A 23,018-nucleotide genomic window follows, 5' to 3' on the forward strand; every position below is an offset into this window, starting at 1 on the left:
CCTAAAATGAAGGCTTATACACAAAAGTTAACAAGTTCCTAAGAGACTATAAGATGTAATACAGAGAATTCATTCTTTTTTCCAAGATTTCAGGGAGAAACATTAAAAATATATACCTAGAATCCTGCAAAAGGGCGATGGAGGCATTTAGAATCTTTTCAGACCACATATCATACAACAGTAAAAAGACTGTAATCCTGTTTTTTCTAAGAGTTCCCTTATTTTCATGCTATTGATGGTCCTGGGATAATTTCTTTATTTTATCTATTATGTCTGACTATAGAGTAACTGGACAAACCTCACCAATACCAGTAACTTAACCTACATGAAACCTCACTGTGTAAAATTTATGTTTTTTTTATAGTAAAAAGACTGCATGTGGCACCCTTAAAACATATGCTCTGTGTTTCACAGTTTCAGCTTCAGCTGTGACTCCACTATGTAACATCTTTATTAGCTCTTTAAACTCATTACCATTTTTAAATGTCAATAGAATGGAACATTTTCTTTTTTAGTTCACCTGTACATGCCAACAATATGAGAAAATCAAGACGAAAAACAAATTGCTGGTTAAACCGCATCACAGAACTGTGATGGAGGCACAATGATGTAACTCCAAGGTGTCAAGAGTCCAACCTTTAGCGAATTTGAAGGCTTGAAAAGCAGGCACTAAACTGCCAGTGAGAGCAAAGAGTTATGTTTTTGTTCTCCGAAGTGTAGTAAATGGAACCATACACTGCTGAATGACTCCTCTGGGTTTCCCACCTTTCCCAAATTTCTTTCTGAACACTATTCCACTGTTTGTTTGTTTGTTTGTTTTTTGAGTTCTTGCACGAAGCAAGTCTAATTGTCAAATATCTTCTTTTATAAAAGCCAGAGTTCAATAAAGCAAAAAACCTCACAGCAGTATGGTTCTGCATCCTGTAGACTCTGCATTCTACCACTCCTTTCTGTGGAAGTGGTGTCTTTTGAATCAGCCAAAAAAAAATCCTTCRAAAAAAATATTCTAAAAAAAAAATCCATCTAAAATCCTTTTAGGTGGTCAAATGAGGCAATTACTCTCTCAGAGTTTCTGCAGGTGTTGGGAACATGGATGACTCCCTCCTAATGCTATGACATGCTGACATCCAATGTAAGAGAGTGGTGGTATGGCACGCTGCCGCATATTGTCCCACTTCAAAAACTGGTTTAATGCATTCTACTGTCTCTTTGCCAGCTGGCTGATAAAAGGAACAGCTGTTAATGGATCAAAATAACTTACGTGAAGCTTTAATATATGTTTTGGGCCATTTTCACGCAGGAGAATGATTAACAGAGAATTCGTCATGAATCTCTTATATGGCTCACTGATTCCCAAATTTCAGTGAATAGAATTCAGGACCTGGACCATGAAGACACACATAAAAAAAAGTCAAGCATTCACTCTGATGTATTATATTAAAAAAAATAAATAATAGAAATGGAAAAGCTCAAGGCATCATAGATAAAATCCGATCTTCAATAAGAGTTGAACAGCTAGTCTGCAGAGTTGGTAAGATAAGAAATATTGATGATAAAGAGCAGTTGTGATAATTATCCTTCTAAAGCAAAAAGGCAGAGATTCCTTTATCGCTCAGTACTGTTTCAAAAATCTTAACCTCAGTATAGGGTTCAGAATAAAATCTGGCTGATATCCAACATGAAAAACTGCTGATAATGCTGAGTCAGGGGTCTGTTGTTGTCACCTTCAATCCCTGTACATGGCAAGCTCCAGTTCCAAGCTACATCAGTGTGTTGTAACAGCTTTTGCTTCACTAAGCTTTGTAGTTCTCATTTAACCCATTCATTGTGTAGTATGTAAAACTGCTACAGATCCAGTACTTTGCAAATATAGTGGAATCCAAGCAGATAAAGAAATGCAGTATTTACAAGAGTATTTACGAGTATTTACGAGTAATGCAGTACTTAATATAGCTTTAGATATTGTCATAGCACTGTAAAAACATTAGTTGCTACTGTTCAGTTGTACAGTAATTTATTTATCAAATAAACCTCCAAGATATTCATAGAATCATAGAATCGTAGAATCAGTAAGGTTGGAACGGACCTCTGGAGATCATCTAGTCCAACCTCCCTGCTCAAGCAGGGTCACCTAGAGCATGTTAGACAGGGTTGCATCCAGGTGGGCCTTGAAGATCTCCAGAGAAGGAGACTCCAAAACCTCTCGGGGCAACCTGGTCCAGGGCTCTGTCACCCTCACGTTCAGGCGGAACTTCCTGTGCTTCAATTTCTGCCCATTGCCTCTTGTCCTGTCACATGGGACAAAGAAAAGAGTTTGTCCCTGTCCCCCTGACACCCTCCCTTCAGATACTTGCACACATTGGTAAGATCCCCCCTCAGTCTTCTCTTCCCCAGGCTGAAGAGGCCCAGCTCTCRCAGCCRTTCCTCATAGGGCAGGTGCTGCAGCCCTCKGATCATCTTCATAGCCCTATGCTGGACTCTCTTCAGTAGCTCCATGTCTCTCTTGTCCTGGGGAGCCCAGAACTGGACACAGTACTCGAGATGAGGCCTCCCCAGGGCTGAGTGGAGGGGCAGGACCTCCCTCGACCTGCTGGCAACACTCTTCCCAATGCACTCCAGGATATCATTGGCCTTCCTGGCCACAAGGGCACATTGCTGGCTCATGGTCAACTTGTTGTCCACCAGCACTCCCAGGTCTTTCTCTGCAGAGCTGCTCTCCAGCAGGTCAGCCTCCAGCTTGTACCGGTGCCTAGGGTTATTTCTCCCTAGGTGCAGGACTCTGCACTTGCCCTTGTTGAAGCTCATGAGGTTCCTCTCTGCCCAACTCTCCAGCCTGGCCAGGTCTCTCTGAATGACAGCACAGCCCTCTGGTGTGTCAGCCACTCCTCCAGGCTTGGTATCATCAGCAAACTTGCTGCAGAGGCACTCTGTCCCCTCATCCAGGTCATTGATGAAGAAGCTGAACAGGACGGGAGCCAGTACTGAGCCCTGGGGAACGCCACTAGCCACAGGCCTCCAACTAGACTCCACGCCACTGACGACGACCCTCTGAGCTCTGCCTTTCAGCCAGTTCTCAGTCCACCTCACTGTCCACTCGTCTAACCCACACTTCCTGAGCTTATCTAGGAGGATGTTATGGGAGATAGTGTCTAAAGCCTTGCTGAAGTCAAGGTACACAACATCCACTGCTCTCTCCTCATCTACCCAGCCAGTCATTCCATCAGAGAAGGCTGTCAGATTGGTTAAGCAGGATTTCCCCTTGGTGAATCCATGCTGGCTACTCCTGATCACCTTCTTTCCCTCCATATGCCTGGAGATGACATCCAGAATGAGCTGTTCCATCACCTTTCCAGGGATGGAGGTGAGGCTGACTGGCCGATAGTTGCCTGGGTCCTCCTTCTCGCCCTTCTTGAAGACTGGAGTGACATTGGCTTTCTTCCAGTCCTCAGGCACCTCTCCAGTTCTCCAGGACCTTTCAAAGATGATGGAGAGCAGCCTGTCAACAACATCCAGCAGCTCTCTCAGTATCCATGGCTGCATCCTATCCGGGCCTATAGATTTGTGGATGTCTAGCCTGCCCAGAAGGTCTCTAATCCTATCCTTGTCAACCAAAGGAAAGTCTTCCCTTCTCCGGACTTTCTCCCTCACATCCAGGCTACAGGATTCCTGGGGGCTGCCCTTAGCAGTGAAGACTGAAGCAAAGAAGGCATTCAGTAATTCTGCCTTCTCTGTATCCCTTGTCACCAGGGCCCCCGCCCCATTCAGTAGTGGGCCCACATTTTCCCTAGTCCTCCTCTTGMTGCTGATGTATTTGAAGAAGCCCTTCCTGTTGTCCTTAACATCCCTTGCCAGACTCAATTCCAAATGGGCCTTAGCCTTCCTCGCTGCATCTTTACATACTCTGACTGCATTCCCAGGTAGCCTGTCCCCTCTTCCACATTCTGTGTACTTTCTTCTTCTGTCTGAATTTGGCCAGGAGCTCCTTGCTCACCCATGCAGGTCTCCTGCCCCTTTTGCTGCACTTCTTACTCATACGGATGCACCGCTCTTGAGCTTGGAGGAAGTGATGCTTAAATATTAGCCAGCTCTCCTGGACCCCCCTTCCTTCTAGGGCCTTAACCGATGAGATTCCACCAATTAGGTCTCTGAAGAGCCCGAAGTCCACTCTCCTGAAGTCCAGGGTTGCAATCCTGCTTGTTGCCTTACTTCTTTCCTGCAGGGTCCTGAACTCCACCATCTCGTAGTCACTGCAGCCTAGGCTGCCCACAACCTTCATATCACTAACCAGTCCCTCTCTGTTGGTAAGGACAAGGTCCAGCAGGACACCCTTCCTTGTAGGCTCCTCCACCATTTGTGTCAAGAAGTTATCATCAATGCACTACAGGAGCCTCCTGGACTGTTTGTGCCTAGCTGTGTAGTCCTTCCAGCAGATGTCAGGGTGGTTGAAGTCCCCCATGAGAACCAGGGCCTGTGATTGTGAGGCTACCTCCAGCTGTCTATAGAAGGCCTCATCGACTTTCTCTTCCTGGTCAGGCAGCCTGTAGTAGACACCCACAACAGTGTCCCCCCTTGCTGGCCTGCCCTTTGATCTTTACCCATAAGCTCTCAACTGCCTCCTCCTCCTCCCTCCCTAGGCAGAGCTCGATGCATTCTTGTTGCTCTGTCACATAAAGAGCAACTCCACAACCTCGCCTTCGTGGCCTGTCTTTCCTAAAAAGCACATAGCCATCCATGACAGCATTCCAGTCACGTGAGCTATCCCATGTCTCTGTGACTGCAGTGAGATCATGGCCCTGCGATTGCACACAGATCTCCAGCTCCTCCTGTTTGTTCCCCATGCTGCGTGCATTGGTATACATGCATTTTAAAGAGGTAGTCATGCCTGCAGGTTTCTCACGAATTAACTTCCTGAACTATTATTTCTGGTGTTGTACCTGTATTACCACATTGGTACACTCACAAGTAACTGTTTCAAAGGTGCTTATTAAAAAAATGTTCACTGCTTATTCTTTATTTGTAAACTGTGTTGCACAGCTTTAGTGCTGCTTAGGCAACTGCTGGTAATTGCTATACCTCATATCAATATAGAAATTTACATGTTTTCTCTCCACTACACAAGTTAAGTAACAACAGTATATTCTTCAGCTTAAAAGTTTTTTAGGCAGTAAGTGATATGACTGTGCTGCTCAGACTATGGTTAACGGTCACAGTTTTGGGAGTTAGCATGCAATACTGGGAACAAGTCTTGTGCTGTAGTCCCTAATTTTGGCATGGGTCCATTCTGCGGCCTTTGACAAGTCATTTGCTATCACTAGGACATGATTTCCTGCTATGTAACATGTGGTAGTAGTATCTCTTCATGAATCTTAATTACAGCTAAGAAGGTTATCCAGTGCAGTAAAAAGGGCTGCAAAGGCATCCTTGGAATTCTTTTGATTCATAACCAAGCACAAATGAGACCAATTTCCTTTGCTGCTGGCAGACAGATGGGGCTGATGGAGTATCAGGAAATAATGGGACACACGGAAGTTCCCTAGATCATGTTGACGATCACACTGTATGCTGGCAGTAAGAAGCAGAGTGTTCTACACATCCCAGGCTTGATTCATAGACAGCTGAGCCAGGACACTCACACTGATAAGAGTTCTGGAGACTCTTGGATTCCTCAACAGGTATAATCATATCACATATAATTAAGAATCCTAAAATTAATCCCAAAATAATAATGGAGACAATATGAAAAACAAGATTTGGAGCTACTTAGACAAGGTCTTTAAATTTATTGGGTAGAGAAACAAAGTTCTAAATATTAAGAAAAATCTCCATCTTTGTCCTGAAGATCTAGTACTGTTTCAGACCATCCTTAGAAAATTCCAAATTGGGCATCCAAGTCAAGGCATGACACAGTGAAGATAAACTTAGAAAATCACACACCTCAACGCCTGCAGTGCCAATCAACATGAGTTGTAGTCTTGACCTCAGAGTCCTATATCTTAGCAAAGGTACTGCTTAGTGTCTGCAGAACTGAAGGAAATTCTAATCAGGTGAATAGCAGCCTATTTCCAGGAGAATGCAGATAGCTGTCATTTCCTTTACTCTTCATGACTTCATTTTGGTGCTATTTCTGCAGAAATCTTTAGCTATTCAGTCCCCAGCATGCCATATTGTTCTAGTTTTTCCCTTCGGAAGACTGAGAGGGGATCTTATCAATGTGTATAAGTATCTAAGGGAGGGTGTCAAGGGGAAGGGGCCAGACTCTTTTCATTGGTGCCCAGTGACAGGACAAGAGGCAACGGGCACAAACTGTAACACAGGAAGTTCTGCCTGAATATGAGGAGGAATTTCTTTTCTGTGAGAGTGACAGAGCACTGGAACAGGTCGCCCAGAGAGGTTGTGGAGTCTCCTTCCCTGGAGATATTCAAAACCCACCTGGATGCAATCCTGTCTAACGTGCTCTAAGTGACCCTGCTTGAGCAGGGAGCTTGGACTAGATGATCTCCAGAGGTCCCTTCCAGCCCAGCTGATTCTGTGATTCTGTGATCCTTTTGCAAGTGCAGCCTAAAATGACTGAACATTTCTCCCGCTCGTCAATCTGATGCTATGAGTTTCCAAATATCCCCAAAGGTACTATAAATTCTTTTCCCCTCCAATGAGAATACTCAAATTTGTAATAGCAGCTGGCTTGCCTTTCCAGGCTGCTGTGTACTCCACTGCAGAAAGTACCCATAYGGCCACAATGAATATTACAGAGATGTTCTAGGACTTATCTGACCATGGATTTGAACTTCTCCAAAACAGAACCCAGAATCTGGAAAATACATTGTCATTTTTACCTAGTTAAGCTTGTGTCCTTATGAGATGAAACCAGAAAGATCTCCAGAATTTTGCCTTCTTTCATTACACAGATGCTTTTCGATTGTACTTTAGTGTGTACTGCAATGTTTTCACAGCATGATTTTACACCCTGATTGGACCTGCAATACAAAAGTGGAAAAACATCACTTCCATTCTGAGCCTATCATCCTTTCCAATCTTGCCTGTTCAGAGTAATACCTAAACTCTTGCTACATGTGAAGTAGAATCTAGTATAACAGATCCTTAGATCACCTGGGGACTGTCAATACTATTTTAATGTAAGTTGACATTTTCARATAATTTCATCTATTGATCCCATGCAAGAGCAATACTCCTCCTCTAAAATCTCCTGAAGTGCTTTCGAGTGACCCAAGCTAACTGGATTAGCTATAACAGAAAGCACATACACTGAGGTAGGGAATACACACAAAGCGTCAAAATCTGGCTTTCCTATCTAGCTTGGAATTGTCTGCACCATCAAGCAAGCTAAGTCCAGGACGTGAGCAGCATTTTAGCCAGAAGCTATGGAACACTGACTTAAGAAGCACTCTTAGGTTGACTAGAGTGCTCCTTTGCATTATGCCATAAGGGAGACAAGCACAAACTGTGACAAAAGGCTCACGTAACAACTGCTATTACAAAGAGATTAAAGTTCATCTTGAATATTCAGCCCTGTGAGCCCTACAAGGTTCACACTTCTGTGTTTCTGGTATAAATAACATTCTGTGAAAACCAGGTATGATCCTCGTGCATCTCTCAACATGCCACTCACATTTTTCTTTGGCCAAATATCAGTATTGTTTGGCAAACACGATATTATACTTTCACCAAACACTCTTCTATCTCTTATTTTCCAATTGTTCAGGTTCCCACTGCTAAATAAGCAACCAGAAATTAAGTCCTTTAACATTCTGTCCTCTGCATGAACTTCTCAAAATTGTTTAAATTTTACCATCCCAGAATTCAACAAACATGTGCCTACAGATAAGCCGGGGATTTCCATTTGTACAGTAATAGATTTTGGCTGGTGAAAGGGCAACCAACTGCCAACAGCCAAACCTCTGACCTTTGGATGGTCCTTTAGCATGGCAATATCTGTGCAGAATATAAACAGAATAGATGAGTTGCTAAAAAAAGATCAAGGCCAAGACAAAGTCATGATTAGACATCCAATCCCAAATAGCTCCTGGTTAGAACAGAGATGTTTTTAGTGATTTGTAGTGATAGTTCAGTATAGATTCATATATATATATATATACACACACACACATACACACACACACACACTCACATATATGTATATATTTATAGTTATATACATACAAATGTATGTACTTTAGCTTTAGTGACGTTTTGGTTTAAAAAAATGTAGCTGGCATAAGCTTTATTGAGGGTATTGTACCTACAAGGCAGTTCCAAAAATATTTTAAGATAACATAAGGCAGCACTGCCACAGAAAGAGGTTGCTTCTGTCTCTCTTCATTCCTTCTTGTGTGAGCACACGTTTCTGTACAGCCATGCAGTGAGAAAGCTGAAAGTTGACCAGGCTTCTTTTGGCTTAGTTTTAATGTAAGATCAGTTCCATAACCTGGTTCATATATAGATGCACAGCTGTTTAGCAAAAGAGGATTTGAGTGGAAGGGAAGGGGAATGTGGAATTACAGAACACCATTCACTTTCTTTATGAACCTGCAATATTATGAATTAAACAAACATTGGATAATTTTAGTTCTCCAAACAAAAGATGCCTAAATTGAAGTGAACTGGATAGCTGAAGTGCTGAATAAGTAGTCTTTCATCTCCCAAGTTGCTTGCTTTAGTGGAACTAAAGTCACCGATGACCTAAAAGAAGTATCATGCAATCCTGCAATGCTTATTGTTGGCTTGCATGACCTGACTTTGTTTTTTTGGTCTAGTTCCAACACTACGCAAGCTACATTCACCACGTATAACCACTTGAGAGAATCGAGTAATGAAATAACATCATTTTAATTATTGATAATTTAGAAAGGGAGAGCCACGTTCTGAATACGGATGAATGCTCACAAGTTTAAAACTCCACATTGTCAAGCAATAATAACCTCGCGTTTATTTACTAAGCTAACATTTACTAACTATGGTCTGTACTACTTTCAGTACAGAGGTACTGAAAATGAGTGCTTTGGAGAGGCTTTCCCTGAAAAATCTAAGAAAAGATTTCAGAAGTTCTGAAAAGATACTCAGCCTTTTTTGTTATACAGATATTATAATGAATGCAAAATTGAGAAATGTTTTTTAACAATAAAAGTCTACTTCTTTAACATCCTACCATTGCCTTGATTCTTCTGTTATTTGTCTTGGTGAAAATTAAGTCAGGAAAATAACAACAGGGTATACCAATGAGCTCAGATTTGTTTTTTTTTTTAATATAAAACATTACTATTTTGGGCTTCACCTATAATGATGTAGTGTGGCAAGTGATAGGATCCTACAAGAAAACAGTCATGGACTTCCTGGCTGAAGTTTGCAAAACTTCTAAGATGCGCTTTATCATTAAACCATTCTATTTCCTACCGGGGGGGGGGGGGGGGAAGTACTCAAGCAAGTGCCATAATAATAAGATACCTATATCCAGTAACAGCAGAGAGAACAGAAAATGTATGGCAAAAAAAAAAATGATAGAACTTTTAAGTGTTGATAAATCACTAGAAACTTGCTTGAGGTCATGTAGGCTGTTAGTCATAGAGGAGGSAACTGAAAGCCATCCTGCAAGTACTGATCAGCAGTCTAACCACTGAAGCATCTTTCCCCTCTCTCTCCTACAGTGAATAGCTGTAACTAGAATGCATTTGACTACGGATACAACATCCCAGCCTTTTGCTCTCGACTATGAGAAGTCTTCTGCATTGACTTAGGAGTCACTTCTCAGAGCTCCATGGCTAAGAACAGATTTCAGAACTTGCTTTATAAAAACAACTCCTTGGCTATAGAATAGGACAGGCATTTCCTCGTTCCCTATCTGCACTGCGGAGCTGAGGAATAGTGTTATTCTCCTTACCCAAGCCTGAGCACCTCCTTTTGCAGTGCCCAGACTTCTTGGCCACAACAGTCAGGGCCATCCTCTGCTTCAAGTGTCATCTGCCCCTACGCGCTAGTTCTTCTAGCAGAACTGCATACGGATTTTCAGTGTGCATTTCTTGGATGCTTTATGTATAGTTTGCTTTTCATCACCACTCTTTTTTTTATATAGTCATGGTATGTTCCATGTTAAAGCTGGCTGAATTCTGAGAATTATATAATGTAAAACTAAATCAACTGTTTCCTTTTGAGATTTCTTTAAGAAACTATATAGATGCACATCAAGCACTTCCACTCATCTTTAGACAGTCTATCAACGCTGCAGAGGTGGAGCAACTCTGTCTCTGTTGGGTTACAGGCTCAAATACAGCATGGCCTATGTGCAGCTGTATCACTTCTAGAGCCTTAGAAGGTCTCATCTCAGAAAAGCGTTATTTGATTGTGTGTGACAGAATCAAAACTAATAAAACTAAAGCAACACCCTACAGAAGCACCTTCGCTGTCTCAGAGGTAAAGGCACCAGGCAGTAATGTAGAAATATTCCAATGCTGGACAACAGCTAATCTTGTCTGAATTTAAACTGCCTGTAGAGATGTTGAGGGGTACCTCCAAACTGCTCTTCAGCTTGTCCTGTAGTACACAATCATTTGCCGCTACCCTGGGTAATGGAGAGCTGACTGCACTTACTCTTCCTATCAGGACATTTTCTGTCCTTTTGAACAAGTCATGTATGTGTTAGGCCAAACACTAGACTAGAGTGTGCAAGGTTTTATGACTGGCTACTGCCATCAGTGATTATGATAGTTCTTAACTCTATTTCTGGACTGTGTATCACTAAATGCACTCAGAGACATGCCCAGGAGGCAACATGCTGAACTAGACAGTGAAAGAAAGATTCTGATGGAGCCAACATCACTCACCATGATACTACTTACCACTTTACCACATGGACAACGTTCCTTAGGAAAAACATCACTTTGGGGCCCTTTACAAAGGAGTAGTGAGCGTACAAGTAGCACAATGAATGAAGAAACTTTATCTTACCTGCTTCAAAAAAGTATGGACTTTTTTTTTAATAAAATAGCATGAACTCAGTCAGCTTAAATATTGTGAAAGTCAGATGTATCATCGATTTTGGTTTCAATTACATCAAATAAAATACAAAGTCATAGAAAAAGCCAGCAATAATATAGTAGTCTCTAAACGTTACCCTTTCCATAATGCCGTATCCTCTTTTAGAAACCCAGAGAGAGGTCTTATTTATGAGGCCCCGATTTCAGGAAGCCCCCTCGGGCAGAGGGRCAACGGCTCTGCCAGACGGACCGCATGCTCCGAGGCCCCCCCACCATAAGCCCCGAAGAAAAGTGGCAACCGGGTGCCCGGGCCCGCCGCGGCCGTTCGGCCGCCCAACGGCTGCCCGCGCGCTGCCAGGCCTCGCCCCCCCCGCCCCGATCGACCTTGCCGGGGAGCAACTCCTCCCCCCGGCACCGCGCGGCGCAGCTCCCGCTATGCGCGTGCGCATGCGCGGCGGCCCACCCTCCCGTCGTCCCTGGCGCGCGTGCGCGTGCGCGTGCTCGGCGGCCCGCCCTCCCGTCGTCCCTGGCGCGCGTGCGCGTGCGCGTGCTCGGCGGCCCGCCCTCCCGTCGTCCCTGGCGCGCGGCGGTGGCTGGCCGGCCGGAGCGGAGCGGAGATGGCGCTGCACGTCCCCAAGGCCCCGGGCTTCGCCCAGATGCTCAAGGAGGGCGCGAAGGTGAGAGTGGCGCTGCTCCCGCCCGTCCCAGGACGCCTCCCCGGCGGTGGGGCGGAGCGGAGGGGTGGGGTGGGGGCGCTATGGCGGCACAGGGAAGCTTCTGGAAGGCCGGCTGGGCCCGGCGGCCCACGTCCCTCGCCTCCCGCCTGGCGCACGCGGCCTTCTAGAAATCTGTGCTGGGGGCGGGGGGAGATCGCCACCTTCCCTCCTGCCGCCTCGCCCGCTGTGGCGGCGCTCTGCGTGCCCGGGGGCGCTGCCGCTGCCTCTTGCCGCCCCCTGGGCCGCTTCACGCTTCCCCGTGGAGCGCCCGGAGCCGCTAGCTGCAGGCAGATGGGGCCTCTTCCTGGTGGCCTTGTTTCCTCTGGCCTGTGGCGGTCACCCTTCCTAGCTGTATTCCGCATAGTTAAYTCTATTCTGTGCACGAAGCGCTGCGTGCCTTTGTGCCCCTTTTTTTTTTCTTTTGAGAATGACTTCAGGAGAGCTTTTTGGGGAAGGGAGTGTTTACAAGTGGTGATCAGCGAAATGCAACCGGTCCTAGAGCTGGAGCAGTTCTGAAGTGACATGATTGCTTACAATATATTTTTCTGGTTGTTTTCTATTGCTTTATTTGAAAGTATTGCAAAGGAACGAAATATTTCCATATAGTTAAGCTTAACAGGGAATGAATTTGATAAACATATATTTTGATAGCCCTCAAGGACCATACTTGACAGAGCAAAAGCTTAGTTTGAAAAAACTGGAAGAAAAAAAAGCACTTATTTTTTTCTCGAGGAAAAAAAGACTTATGAATGCTGATGTTTAATTGGATCGAAAGGGAGATTAGGCGACTCAAAAAGCCCTATTTTTTTTTCTAGAATCTTTTCTGGGGGTAGGGAATAACATATTTTAGCGGGGTTGGCAGCATGAGCAGAGAAATAGAGTAACACAGATGCTAGTTCTTTAATATAAGGTTCAGGGGCAGAACAGCAGGATCTGTATTTCACAAAGCAAGAAAACACTTGGCCGCTGAGATGTTTTGTATTTGCAGAATACCTGCCTATACCTTTCTCTCTTCTCTGAACAAAGCACACCGAACTGTTTCCCTGTTCTTTAGGCTCTTTCTGGGGATCTTTATCCATAAGGCTTCCAAATGGAAGCTGAATTGATTAGCTTCGCAATCACAAATACTTCCTGAATCATTGTGATTTTTCATATTGTGCATGTATGTTTGAATACAGAAGAGAGTTAATTAATCTCTGTGGAATACAGAGGTATGAATAAAAAGTGTCTGCTAAAACAGTATGTTCACCAAACCTTGCCCTCTTCCAAGGTGGTAACATTTTTCTTTTTAGCATTATTCAGGACTTGAAGAAGCTGTTTACAGGAACATCCAGGCATGCAAAGAACTTGCTCAAACCACCCGTACAGCTTATGGACCAAATGGTAAATAAATCCTAACATCATGGTAATGTTTTGGAGAAAAATGGTAATATTCAAAGGCTAATCCTACTTTGAGGAAGAAACAACTGTTTATTTTTTTCTTGAAGGAATGCATTAGACTTGCTATTGAACTCTAAAAATACGCTCTTTGTGTATATAAAGATTACAGCTTTTGTTTGGTTAACTCAAGTGTTTTGTAGTGTAACTGCCTTTGTCTGTTTTTGTACAATTACTGTATCATTTTTGTTGTTTTATTGCTATGCTGAAGGACCTACAAAATTAAAGGAAAGACAATAACTGCATAGGTAGTCCTAATGAACATAACCATACTGTGTTCTGACAAACATACAAAATATTTAATTACATAACATACAAGCACTTCTGAAGAGAAAAATGTTCATTCAGACATGAATGATTTCTTCCTAAGGTAACACTCGCAAACCTAAGTATCTTTAAAGTTCTCCTAAAAAGTTACAAAATAGTACTAACATATTGTCATTATGAAACAGTATTTGTATACAAAATGACACACACTGTATAAACATTTGTTTTTCCGCTTAGGAATGAACAAAATGGTTATCAATCATCTGGAGAAGCTTTTTGTTACAAATGATGCTGCTACTATCTTGAGAGAGCTGGAGGTAAGTTTTCTTACTTTGGAAGATTTCAGTTATGCTGAACTAGTTTTTCTCTTAGTATGGACCACTGCAGTTTGAATGTTAACAAGGACATTTGTATCAATCTGCCTGATGACCTGCATATGTCACTTTGTAAATAATTTAAATTTTTACTGAATTTGAGTGTGTAAAGTACATGGACTGTCTTCCAGTGAGAAATAGACTTCTGTAAAGCAGCATTAAGCAGTTGCAAATGCGTAGTAATTGCCTCCATTATTCTCCCAAACCAGTGTAGATTTAGAGAAGGCTGTTTCTAAACAGTGCATTTGGAAAACAGTGAATGAAATAGTTGTTAATCACCTGATACTGACACTTGCTGTATTTTCCTGTTGGACTAAAACATGGTAGTCGAAGTGGTGTATGGTAGTATGGTATGGAGCTGTAGCAGTATCCTTGTGAATTATGTGATAGAAGAATTATGGAAAAACTGACCTATCCTGACTTTTCTCTTGCTATCATATTATTTGTGTAGTGATATAGATATTATTTTACTCTTAAGTTCTATGTCTACTGGTAGAAATAGTATTTTAGAATAATAGCAAGAAGGCAGTGCAAATGTGAAACTGTTTTCAAAGCAATATTAAGTACACTTCCTTAATGTGTTGTATTTATATGCAATATAAGTGGAAAAAATGTGCAAGTCTCAGTTCTTTAAAAATATCTGAAAACTAGTTAATCTAATGAGTCTTACATGCTGCTTTCTGGGATGATAGGTGCTCTAAATACATTCAAGAATAATGTATTTTTATTGCACTTCTTTGAAAGAGAAAATTTGATCTCTATACAGATGGCAAAGYGTTAGAAGTAGCACATAATGTAGATCTCTAAAGTTATGCATACATGAGCTCAGTTTGAAGGTCAAAACGTCAGCCTGCTTTCCTGTTCCAAAATTTGAATGTGAAGCTACTGTATCTTGTCAAAATAGCAGAAAACAAGTAAAATGGTATGTATTTTACGTTGGAGAGGAATTGTTAAGTTCTGTGAAATTTTCATAGGTGCAGTACTTTTGCTTGTTATGGAAATTACCAGTTGACTTAATCTGTACTTCTCTCTTGTGCATTCTTGGTATGTTTAGAAATAACTTGAAATCAAAGAGCTTGCATTTGAAGCATGGAAAAATACAGAGCCATAGTCCAAGAGGGATATTAGCAGGTAAACTAAGATATGTAACTTCTTTTAAAGGTCCAGCATCCTGCTGCCAAAATGATTGTGATGGCTTCCCACATGCAAGAGCAAGAAGTTGGAGATGGAACAAACTTTGTCCTTGTGTTTGCTGGAGTCCTTCTGGAGTTAGCAGAGGACCTTCTGAGAATGGGATTATCAGTGTCAGAGGTAAGTTACTGTGTTATTATGATTGATATAGCCTAAATTCAGACAGTTACTATTCAGTATAATATTGTGTTTCCTTCCAAAATGATTTTTAGATAGCTCTATGAAGAATAATAGTGCATGTTTTGCTGTGTGTGATTGCATCACTTGTAAGCTTTTTCACTTGTTAAAGTGKTTTTTTTTCCTACTTAGCTTAATACCATATTTATCTTCCAAGCTTTTTTGTCCTTTCAAGAGGAGATGCATGTAGTATGAATGTATAGTGGTGTGATATAGTGAACTTCTGTTGCTTGCTGCAGGTGATTGAAGGATATGAAAAAGCTTGCAAGAAAGCCCTAGAAATTCTTCCTGACTTGGTGTGCTGTTCTGCAAAGAACCTTCGAGATGTTGAAGAAGTGGCATCTTTGCTGCATACTTCAGTGATGAGTAAACAATATGGCAATGAAAAATTTCTGGCAAAACTTATTGCACAGGCCTGTGGTAAGTCGGCAAGACTAATGTGAGTATGCATTTAGAAAACAATCTAGGTTGGACTATAATCATTACTAGTATCTCTGTGTAAGATGAAAAGGTATGGTTAGTTTATCGGGTTAAATTAGGCTCTGAAATACGTGTAATCTTTTTCTTTCTCGTGTTCGTTGTCGTGGCTCAGATGAGKTCTGTGTTTTCTAATAAATGTTTATAGAAATAGCTTACTCTATCTTTCAAGCAGAAACAGATTTTTCATCTTTTTCGTCACTAGGCAAATGCATTATACTTCAGAGAAGCTGTTTACCAGTTGCAGTCACAGAACAATGAAAGCAAGAGTATGTAGTTGTAATGAGTAGTGGACTTCTCATTTTAGACATCAAGAAATAACCTTCATGTCTAGTTTGTGCTTCCTCAAAATACTATGGGTCAGATTCAACACTTGTTTAAATAGACATTCAGGCTGGTTAGCTTGAATAAATATGACTTCATGTTATATTGTAAAAACAAAACTTCTCATCTCTTGATGCAAGTTTTTAATGAATTGTAATTGCGTTAAATTTATAGGTAGTTCAGATTTTTGAATTCTAATACTTAGGAAAAAAATGCATTGTTTATGGTGGTACAATTTTACTTCATTAAGCAACACAAATTCTTCTTCTTTTTATATTTTCAAACAGTTTCTATTCTCCCTGATTCTGGTCATTTCAATGTTGACAATATCAGAGTGTGCAAGATTGTGGTAAGTTGGGCATAGCTGGCTTTACTGTAGAGCTAAGATCAAAAGTTAAAGGAGTTCTTAGATCTTTGCACTTTGAAACTGTTTTTTCTATTCTAACGTCTGTTCAGTTGTAGCATGCATAGTTACCTGGAAATGAATTCTTGTTTTAAAATACTTAAAGAGTCCAGTAGTTAGTTTCAGGAACAGGAATGATGAACACTAAGATAGTTTAAACTGGATCAGATCTGTTAACTTAATTATACACTGGAAACATTCACATGATCAGGCTAAGAGGCAAGCCAGAAGAACAGAAGTGGTCTGATCTTATGCTGTTTTTGTCAATGGGATATTAGGCCTTAGTATGGCCTGTAGAATTGGACCTAATTTACATCTAATACGAATTTCCCTAGACTGTTCTTATTCCTTGCTAATAAATATGTAAAGTTGAGCACAGAAAGTGTATGTTATAGGCTGTAATCATTGCTCTCAGCAAACTTGTCTTAAGATATAAACCTTGTAAGACAAGTGTTTGATGCTGCTGAATCAGCATAAGTCTCATCTGCTACAATGGAAATTTAATTGCTACATTCAAATGAATATAAGGACTGCTTCTTGTTACGGATAGTGCAGCTTTCTGACAGTAAGTGTTCAGTAATGTGACTTTACTCCATTCCATCTCTGTTCTTTCAGGGTGCTGGTATCTCTGCTTCGTCAGTTCTGCATGGCATGGTTTTTAAAAAAGAAACTGAAGGAGATGTTACCTCTGTTAAAGATGCAAAGATAGCTGTGTATTCTTGCCCTTTTGATGGTATGATAACTGAAACTAAGGTATGTAAAGCCCCAAATAAATTTTATACCTATTTATGATCATGTGCAGTTTTAAATCTCTTATTTTAGAGATTCTAGACTCACTATGAGTCAAGAATATTTATAGTTAATCAGTTCGTTAGTTTAAAAGAGTTCACAGAGATCTTCTGAACATAATTTTGCTTTCTAGTTTACTTGTGAACAAATTACATGCTAAAATGTCTGAAGCTTGGATATTTTTTTTAGAAATGCTAGAACTGCCTTTCTTTGACTTTTGCTACTCCATTGCTTGGAAAGGGTGGCAATTTGGTAGAATAGGATGGGTTGAGGTTATGAATAGGTTGGCACTATGGTTTGTCACATAAGTTATTTTTTAAGTATGTGTGTAGTTAACACTGAATTGATAATAGTATATTTATTTTGCTAGGGCACTGTTCTTATAAAGAACGCTGAAGAACTGATGAATTTCAGCAAGGGAGAAGAAAACCTGATGGACTTGCAAGTCAAAGCTATTGCTGATACTGGTGCAAATGTAATAGTAACAGGTGGCAAAGTGGCAGACATGGCACTTCATTATGCCAACAAATACAATCTTATGTTAGTCAGGTAAGTACTAAAACAGTGTAAAACACTTTATCTGAAGTTTATGAAATGTGCCTACCGTATTGATTCTTGCATCTCATACTACTTTGAATGCAGAGTATTGGTGACCATTTGGATTTCTAGTGGAACAAAACCTTAGTAGCAATTTGGTTGTGTTCATAGCTTATATTTTTTGATAGCCCTTCACCTGTGTATGATACCTAATTGGGGATAACTTGTGTATATGGTACGGTTAAAATGGTTTAAACGTCTTTCTAGCTCAACTGAAGTCAAATGTGTTAAAATTTGTGGATTTAATAGAGGGACTTTGTGGCCACAAAGGTAAGATGAGACTATACCATAATGATTCTTCCTGGCCACATTCTACATGTGATAATTTTCCAGTCATGTAAGATATTCTTCCCTGCATTGCTAATACATTAATGGATGGAAAAACTAATTTTTAATACTTTCCTATAATTTTATGGGTCATGTATCTTCTTAACTATAAATTAGGCATGTTACACATCCTTGAAATACATTCCACAAAATATTAAGTTAAATCTTGATGGCATCTCTTCCATCTTATGCAGCAAAGTGGTCCTTTTCTGTTGCAAACAGAAAATTTGATTATTGGTTTCTGAAAAATTTGAACTCCTGGAAAGGGAACATGGTATTGTGATCTCATGCAAAACAGAGAAGGATTAGAAATCTAATACAGAGATACTGTAAGAATAAATTCAAGTGTTACACAGTGTAAGGTGAACTTTGGATGTAAGATGTAACTTGGAATGTTTCCAAGTTACAGAGAGAATACTGAATTGAATATTAATATTTGTTCTGGAAACTTCTTAAAAAGTGTTGCTGTTTGTGTGTTTTTTTTTTTTTAAGGTTGAACTCAAAATGGGATCTGAGGAGACTATGTAAAACTGTTGGTGCAACAGCTTTACCCAGACTGGTATGCAATTTTCAAATGAGCAGAGTAGAGAGTGCTGTCAACAGGTTCTTCTTTTAACTGTCTTTTTCTTCTTTCCAGACTCCCCCTACTCTAGAAGAAATGGGTCACTGTGATAGTGTATATTTATCAGAGGTTGGGGATACACAAGTTATTGTGTTTAAGCATGGTATGTATGTTCTATAAAGTCCTAATGCTACAAGTACAATACTCATGAATGTTTTACATCTAATGAACTTAATTCAGTAATAAGCATGTATGTCCTCTTTAACAGAAAAGGAGGATGGCGCCATATCTACCATACTCATTCGTGGATCTACAGACAATTTGATGGATGATATAGAGAGAGCAGTGGATGATGGTGTAAATACTTTCAAAGTGCTCACAAGGGTAAGTAAACTGAACTGTTCAGTTGCCAAAATTGAGCTATGGATCAGTTTTTGAGGCAAGCCTCCTGCTTGCTTTGCACTCATCACTTGGTACAAAGGCTGTTTGTCAGTTTGCGAGCCTCCTTGAGGCACAGAGACAATCGTGTAGTATGAAGCTGCCACCGCTGTGAATACAGTGTGCATAAAAGGTTATGCCCAGCATGTACTGAACTCAATTTTTCAGTTTATGAGGCGAGTCTTTGAAGACTTATTCATTTCACCATTTTCTAATGGCAGTCAGGTCTTTGACCACTTCCGCAAACCCTCTGTAATGTTCCTTGGAAACCAGACACAGAAAGAAAGCTAGGTATGTGGTTGGTTTGTTCTTTGTTTTGCTGGGGATCAGGAGGAACGGACTGGTTGCAGACTATATTTCTAATTCATGGGTAAATACTACTGATAGGTCTTATAAATAGAATAATTTAATTCTTCAGTGTTTTCTAATCAGCTTTTGTGAACTTGAGCCTTTTTTGGTAAAAAGGAAAAGGTTGAGTGTACTTAGAAGCCTACATAAAAATTACCACCTGATACTTAGTATTTTGTACATACCAACATGAGTATTGATTTAGAGTACAGAAGCAGATGTAGTTTGTGCTCTTGTGGTTGTCCTGATTTGTGGTGATGACTTCTGTTAAAAAATCTGAAAGTTCTTGAGTGAGTGCTGGCTTGTCAAAAGATACACAAAGTACTTAAATTTTTAAAGGTAAATGTGTGATATGTGGTCATTAATTAAACTTCAAACAGCATACTGTAGATTGGTTTCCAGCATGGTGTTTCCTGACCCTTTAACAGTTAAAGGAAAAGATTGGAAAGTCTAGGAATTTATTTCTAGTAAGTTGTGAGTTAGAATGATTTTTTTAAAAAAAGCCCAAACCAGCATTTCTATTTTCTTTTTTTGAAAGAAGCTTTTTTTTATTATTTTTTATTTTATTCAAAGACATTTGGAATGAAAGAGTCAATTCTAGTTACAGTACTCGTAATGCTTATTTGTTCTGAAGTAGTGCTTAAGTCTGCATGAGGTAAAGTTTTATTGTGTTTTTCTTGCTACAATATATAAATTCTAAAAATAAAAACAGTGTTCTGTTTTAAGAAATACACGGAACATTTTGTTCACAGGACAAGCGTCTTATTCCTGGAGGTGGTGCAACAGAGATTGAATTAGCCAAACAGATCACATCTTATGGAGAGGTACCTCACTTTTTCTTTTTAAAAATTTATGTGTGTGTGTGTGTGTGTATATGCATATAACTTAATGTATTTTATATATTACTATATTTTTATATATATATGTATATTTAAATTCTATTATAGTAAATTCTATATTATTACTATATAGATAAAGAAAGTGTAAACATTTGCACATCCCTTCCTACCTTTTTGGTACTCTCTGTGTTCATTTTAAAAAGCTAAATGGTTTTCAACTTTACTTCAGACATGTCCCGGGCTTGACCAGTATGCCATCAAGAAGTTTGCGGAGGCATTTGAAGCAATTCCCCGAGCATTAGCAGAAAACTCTGGAGTAAAGGCTAATGAAGTCATCTCCAAACTTTATGCAGTGCATCAAGAAGGCAACAAAAATGTTGGATTTGATATTGAGGTAAATAGTCTTACACAGTACTTGATGCTCATAAACRAAGGATTACAAGTATTTCTCTCAGTATGAAGCATTTCTGGATTAATTTAAAACTATCAGAGTTCTATCTTGAGCAATCTAGAAGAATAACTTAAAATTTCACCAGGCAGTTAAGATCATTGTACTATAGTGGCCTTACGTAGGAGGTGAAATGAGAGTTTGAACTAATATAGCGAAAAGTAAGTTTTTAGTAATTGTTTTGTCTTCTTGCAATGGATTAGGAATGAAGATCTTTTTGGAAAGAAAGCAGACAAAATAAAAAAAAAAATATATAGATATGTTTTGTTCTAAACGTGTAACTTTGAAAACCCAGGAAGTTATGGGTAAAAGCATGAGAAAACTTTGAAAACCACTTTTTATCCTGTCTGACAGGCTGAAACTGCTGCTGTGAAGGATATGTTAGAAGCTGGTGTATTAGACACATACCTTGGAAAATGCTGGGGGATCAAGCTGGCTACCAATGCTGCTGTGACAGTTTTAAGGGTGGATCAGGTAAGCTCAAAACTAATATGGATGCTAAATTGAAACCTCGGCTTTAACTTGATATGCAGAACACTGATGCAAAATACTTGAATGTTTTGGAAGTACATGGCATAAGACATGATGTTTGAAAACCTCAGCTCTGTTTCTGAAAAATGGTAGCACTCAAAAACTTGTATTTTGGAAAGGTGCAATGTTGCTACTTCTATAGAAGTGCTATGTGTGCTGCATTTTAAATATTTGGCAGTTGATAGCACTTGATGCCATGTCTAAAAGTTAACCAAACTTTTCTAGGAAACTAGATTTATTACAAGAAAATCCCATATGTTCTTACAGGAAAATTTCATTTAATGGAGGTTATAATCTTATCCAAGAAAAGTCTTAGGCTTCTATAGTATTTTGTGAAATTTTAGGAAAAATATATTTGCGTGTAAAATTTCTGTAGATTATTATGGCAAAAGCAGCAGGTGGTCCAAAAGCCCCTAAACAACAAGGACATTGGGATAAGGATGACTGGAAAGATGAACCTGAAAAATAGTATGCAACAAACTGTTTCTCCAGCAGAGAAGTATATGTGTGTGACTGCATGCCTGAATATATTGACAATCACACGGCTGATCTGTATTTTTTAAGAGCACATATACAACATTACTTAAGAAATGTAGCAATAAACGTACTTACGTGTGCCATTGTAAATGAATCTTATTCCTAAAACCAAGCTTTCACTGAAAGAAGGCCAAGCACAGCTTTAGTGTTATGTTACTTAYATATGTTGCACTTGCTGCAGTGACATTTTATGTTTAATAAGGTGCGACTAGTGGACACTGCTTTAAAAGCATGATGTTTATAGACTGAGGAATTGAAAGCAACAATGCTAATAATTCTTCTCTTGCTTACTGTAGTGTGCATTGTTCAAACAGGTTGGTGGCTAGCTTGGTTGAGCATTACACTTTCCCTAGACTAACTGAAGTCTAAATTGCATGCAAAAATAAGTTAAAAGTTGTCTTTTTACTCTACATCAGGGCTCTGCTTCTGCTATTTCCAAGGTAAAATACCTAATTTATGAATCATTTAGGTGGATAATATTCAGTGATATAAGTGCAGAGCTCAGACTGCATGAATTTGGTGAATGTTGACAGCATCACGGAGGGGAAAAAAGCTGATTCTAACTCTTATTTTCTATTTCCCTATTACCTTCAAGATCATCATGGCAAAACCAGCTGGTGGTCCTAAGCCTCCATCAGGAAAGAAAGACTGGGATGAAGACCAAAATGACTGAACAGCTTAACTGTACTTCTCAAGTGACATGGTTGAATGAGTTTTGTAATATTCCAGTTGGGACCTGTCATGATGAGTTTCTCCCTTTAAGTTATGAGACTATGTCCAGTACAGTGCAGAACTTTGAATACTTCAATAAATGCACTTGTCATTATAAATATGTTAACTGTCAATTTCTTTGAGCTAAGCCTGATGTGATTGTTACTAAGTGTGTGAATGCATGGGTCTTTGTATGGGGATGAAAGTATTGGGAGGGAGGGGTGAGGGAGGTGGAATGTAGGCCTCAAGCAGAGAACTTGTAACATATTTTTATCTGTTTTCTGGACCTCGTCCTGTGACATTGTGCTCCTTACTAATACTTGAATGTACAAAGTCAAATGAGGTAAAAGAAATAAGCATGACAACAGGTCTGTGCCTTTGTTCACTTTTGTTACTTGCATCTTACTCATCTTCACCCTTCCAGAGTTCCCATGATCTCAAAATGTGACAGTAGATAAAATGCACCTCATTCTAACAGCCACAGTTAAGCTGTCTTAAAAATAAATACTGTGTATGGAAAAGTTAGCTTTCACATTGTAT

General features: G+C 40.0%; 2 protein-coding genes across 4 annotated transcripts in view; one reads left to right on the forward strand and one right to left on the reverse strand.

Moving 5' to 3' along the window:
* The window catches only part of MAP3K7CL (MAP3K7 C-terminal like), a 45,978-nt gene extending 38,983 nt beyond the window's left edge, over window positions 1-6,995 (reverse strand). Inside the window, exon 1 of the mRNA XM_085297814.1 lies at window positions 6,834-6,995. The gene's annotated coding sequence lies outside the window, so the exon portion shown is untranslated. The remainder of the gene's footprint in view (window positions 1-6,833) is intronic.
* Window positions 6,996-11,525: 4,530 nt separating this feature from the next.
* CCT8 (chaperonin containing TCP1 subunit 8) lies at window positions 11,526-22,597 on the forward strand. Of its 3 annotated transcripts, none has more exons than XM_085297816.1 (16): window positions 11,526-11,662; window positions 12,994-13,084; window positions 13,643-13,722; window positions 14,941-15,090; window positions 15,387-15,567; window positions 16,236-16,297; window positions 16,967-17,104; window positions 17,511-17,689; window positions 18,557-18,623; window positions 18,702-18,789; window positions 18,895-19,010; window positions 20,165-20,236; window positions 20,481-20,645; window positions 21,054-21,173; window positions 21,607-21,729; window positions 22,363-22,597. In XM_085297816.1, exons 1-15 carry the CDS (start codon window positions 11,603-11,605, stop codon window positions 21,697-21,699), a joined length of 1,662 nt encoding a protein of 553 aa, XP_085153942.1. In that variant the 5' UTR covers window positions 11,526-11,602; the 3' UTR covers window positions 21,700-21,729; window positions 22,363-22,597. The 3 variants fall into 3 exon arrangements, with proteins under 3 accessions (XP_085153942.1, XP_085153944.1, XP_085153945.1); XM_085297818.1 differs by having other exon boundaries at window positions 21,607-21,698; XM_085297819.1 differs by lacking the exon at window positions 21,607-21,729 and having other exon boundaries at window positions 11,527-11,662.
* The last annotated feature ends 421 nt before the right edge of the window (window positions 22,598-23,018 follow it).

This window comes from Rhea americana, unplaced genomic scaffold, assembly GCF_003343005.1.
Source record: "Rhea americana isolate MKP2758 unplaced genomic scaffold, rheAme1 scaffold_130, whole genome shotgun sequence".
Taxonomy (NCBI): domain Eukaryota; kingdom Metazoa; phylum Chordata; class Aves; order Rheiformes; family Rheidae; genus Rhea; species Rhea americana.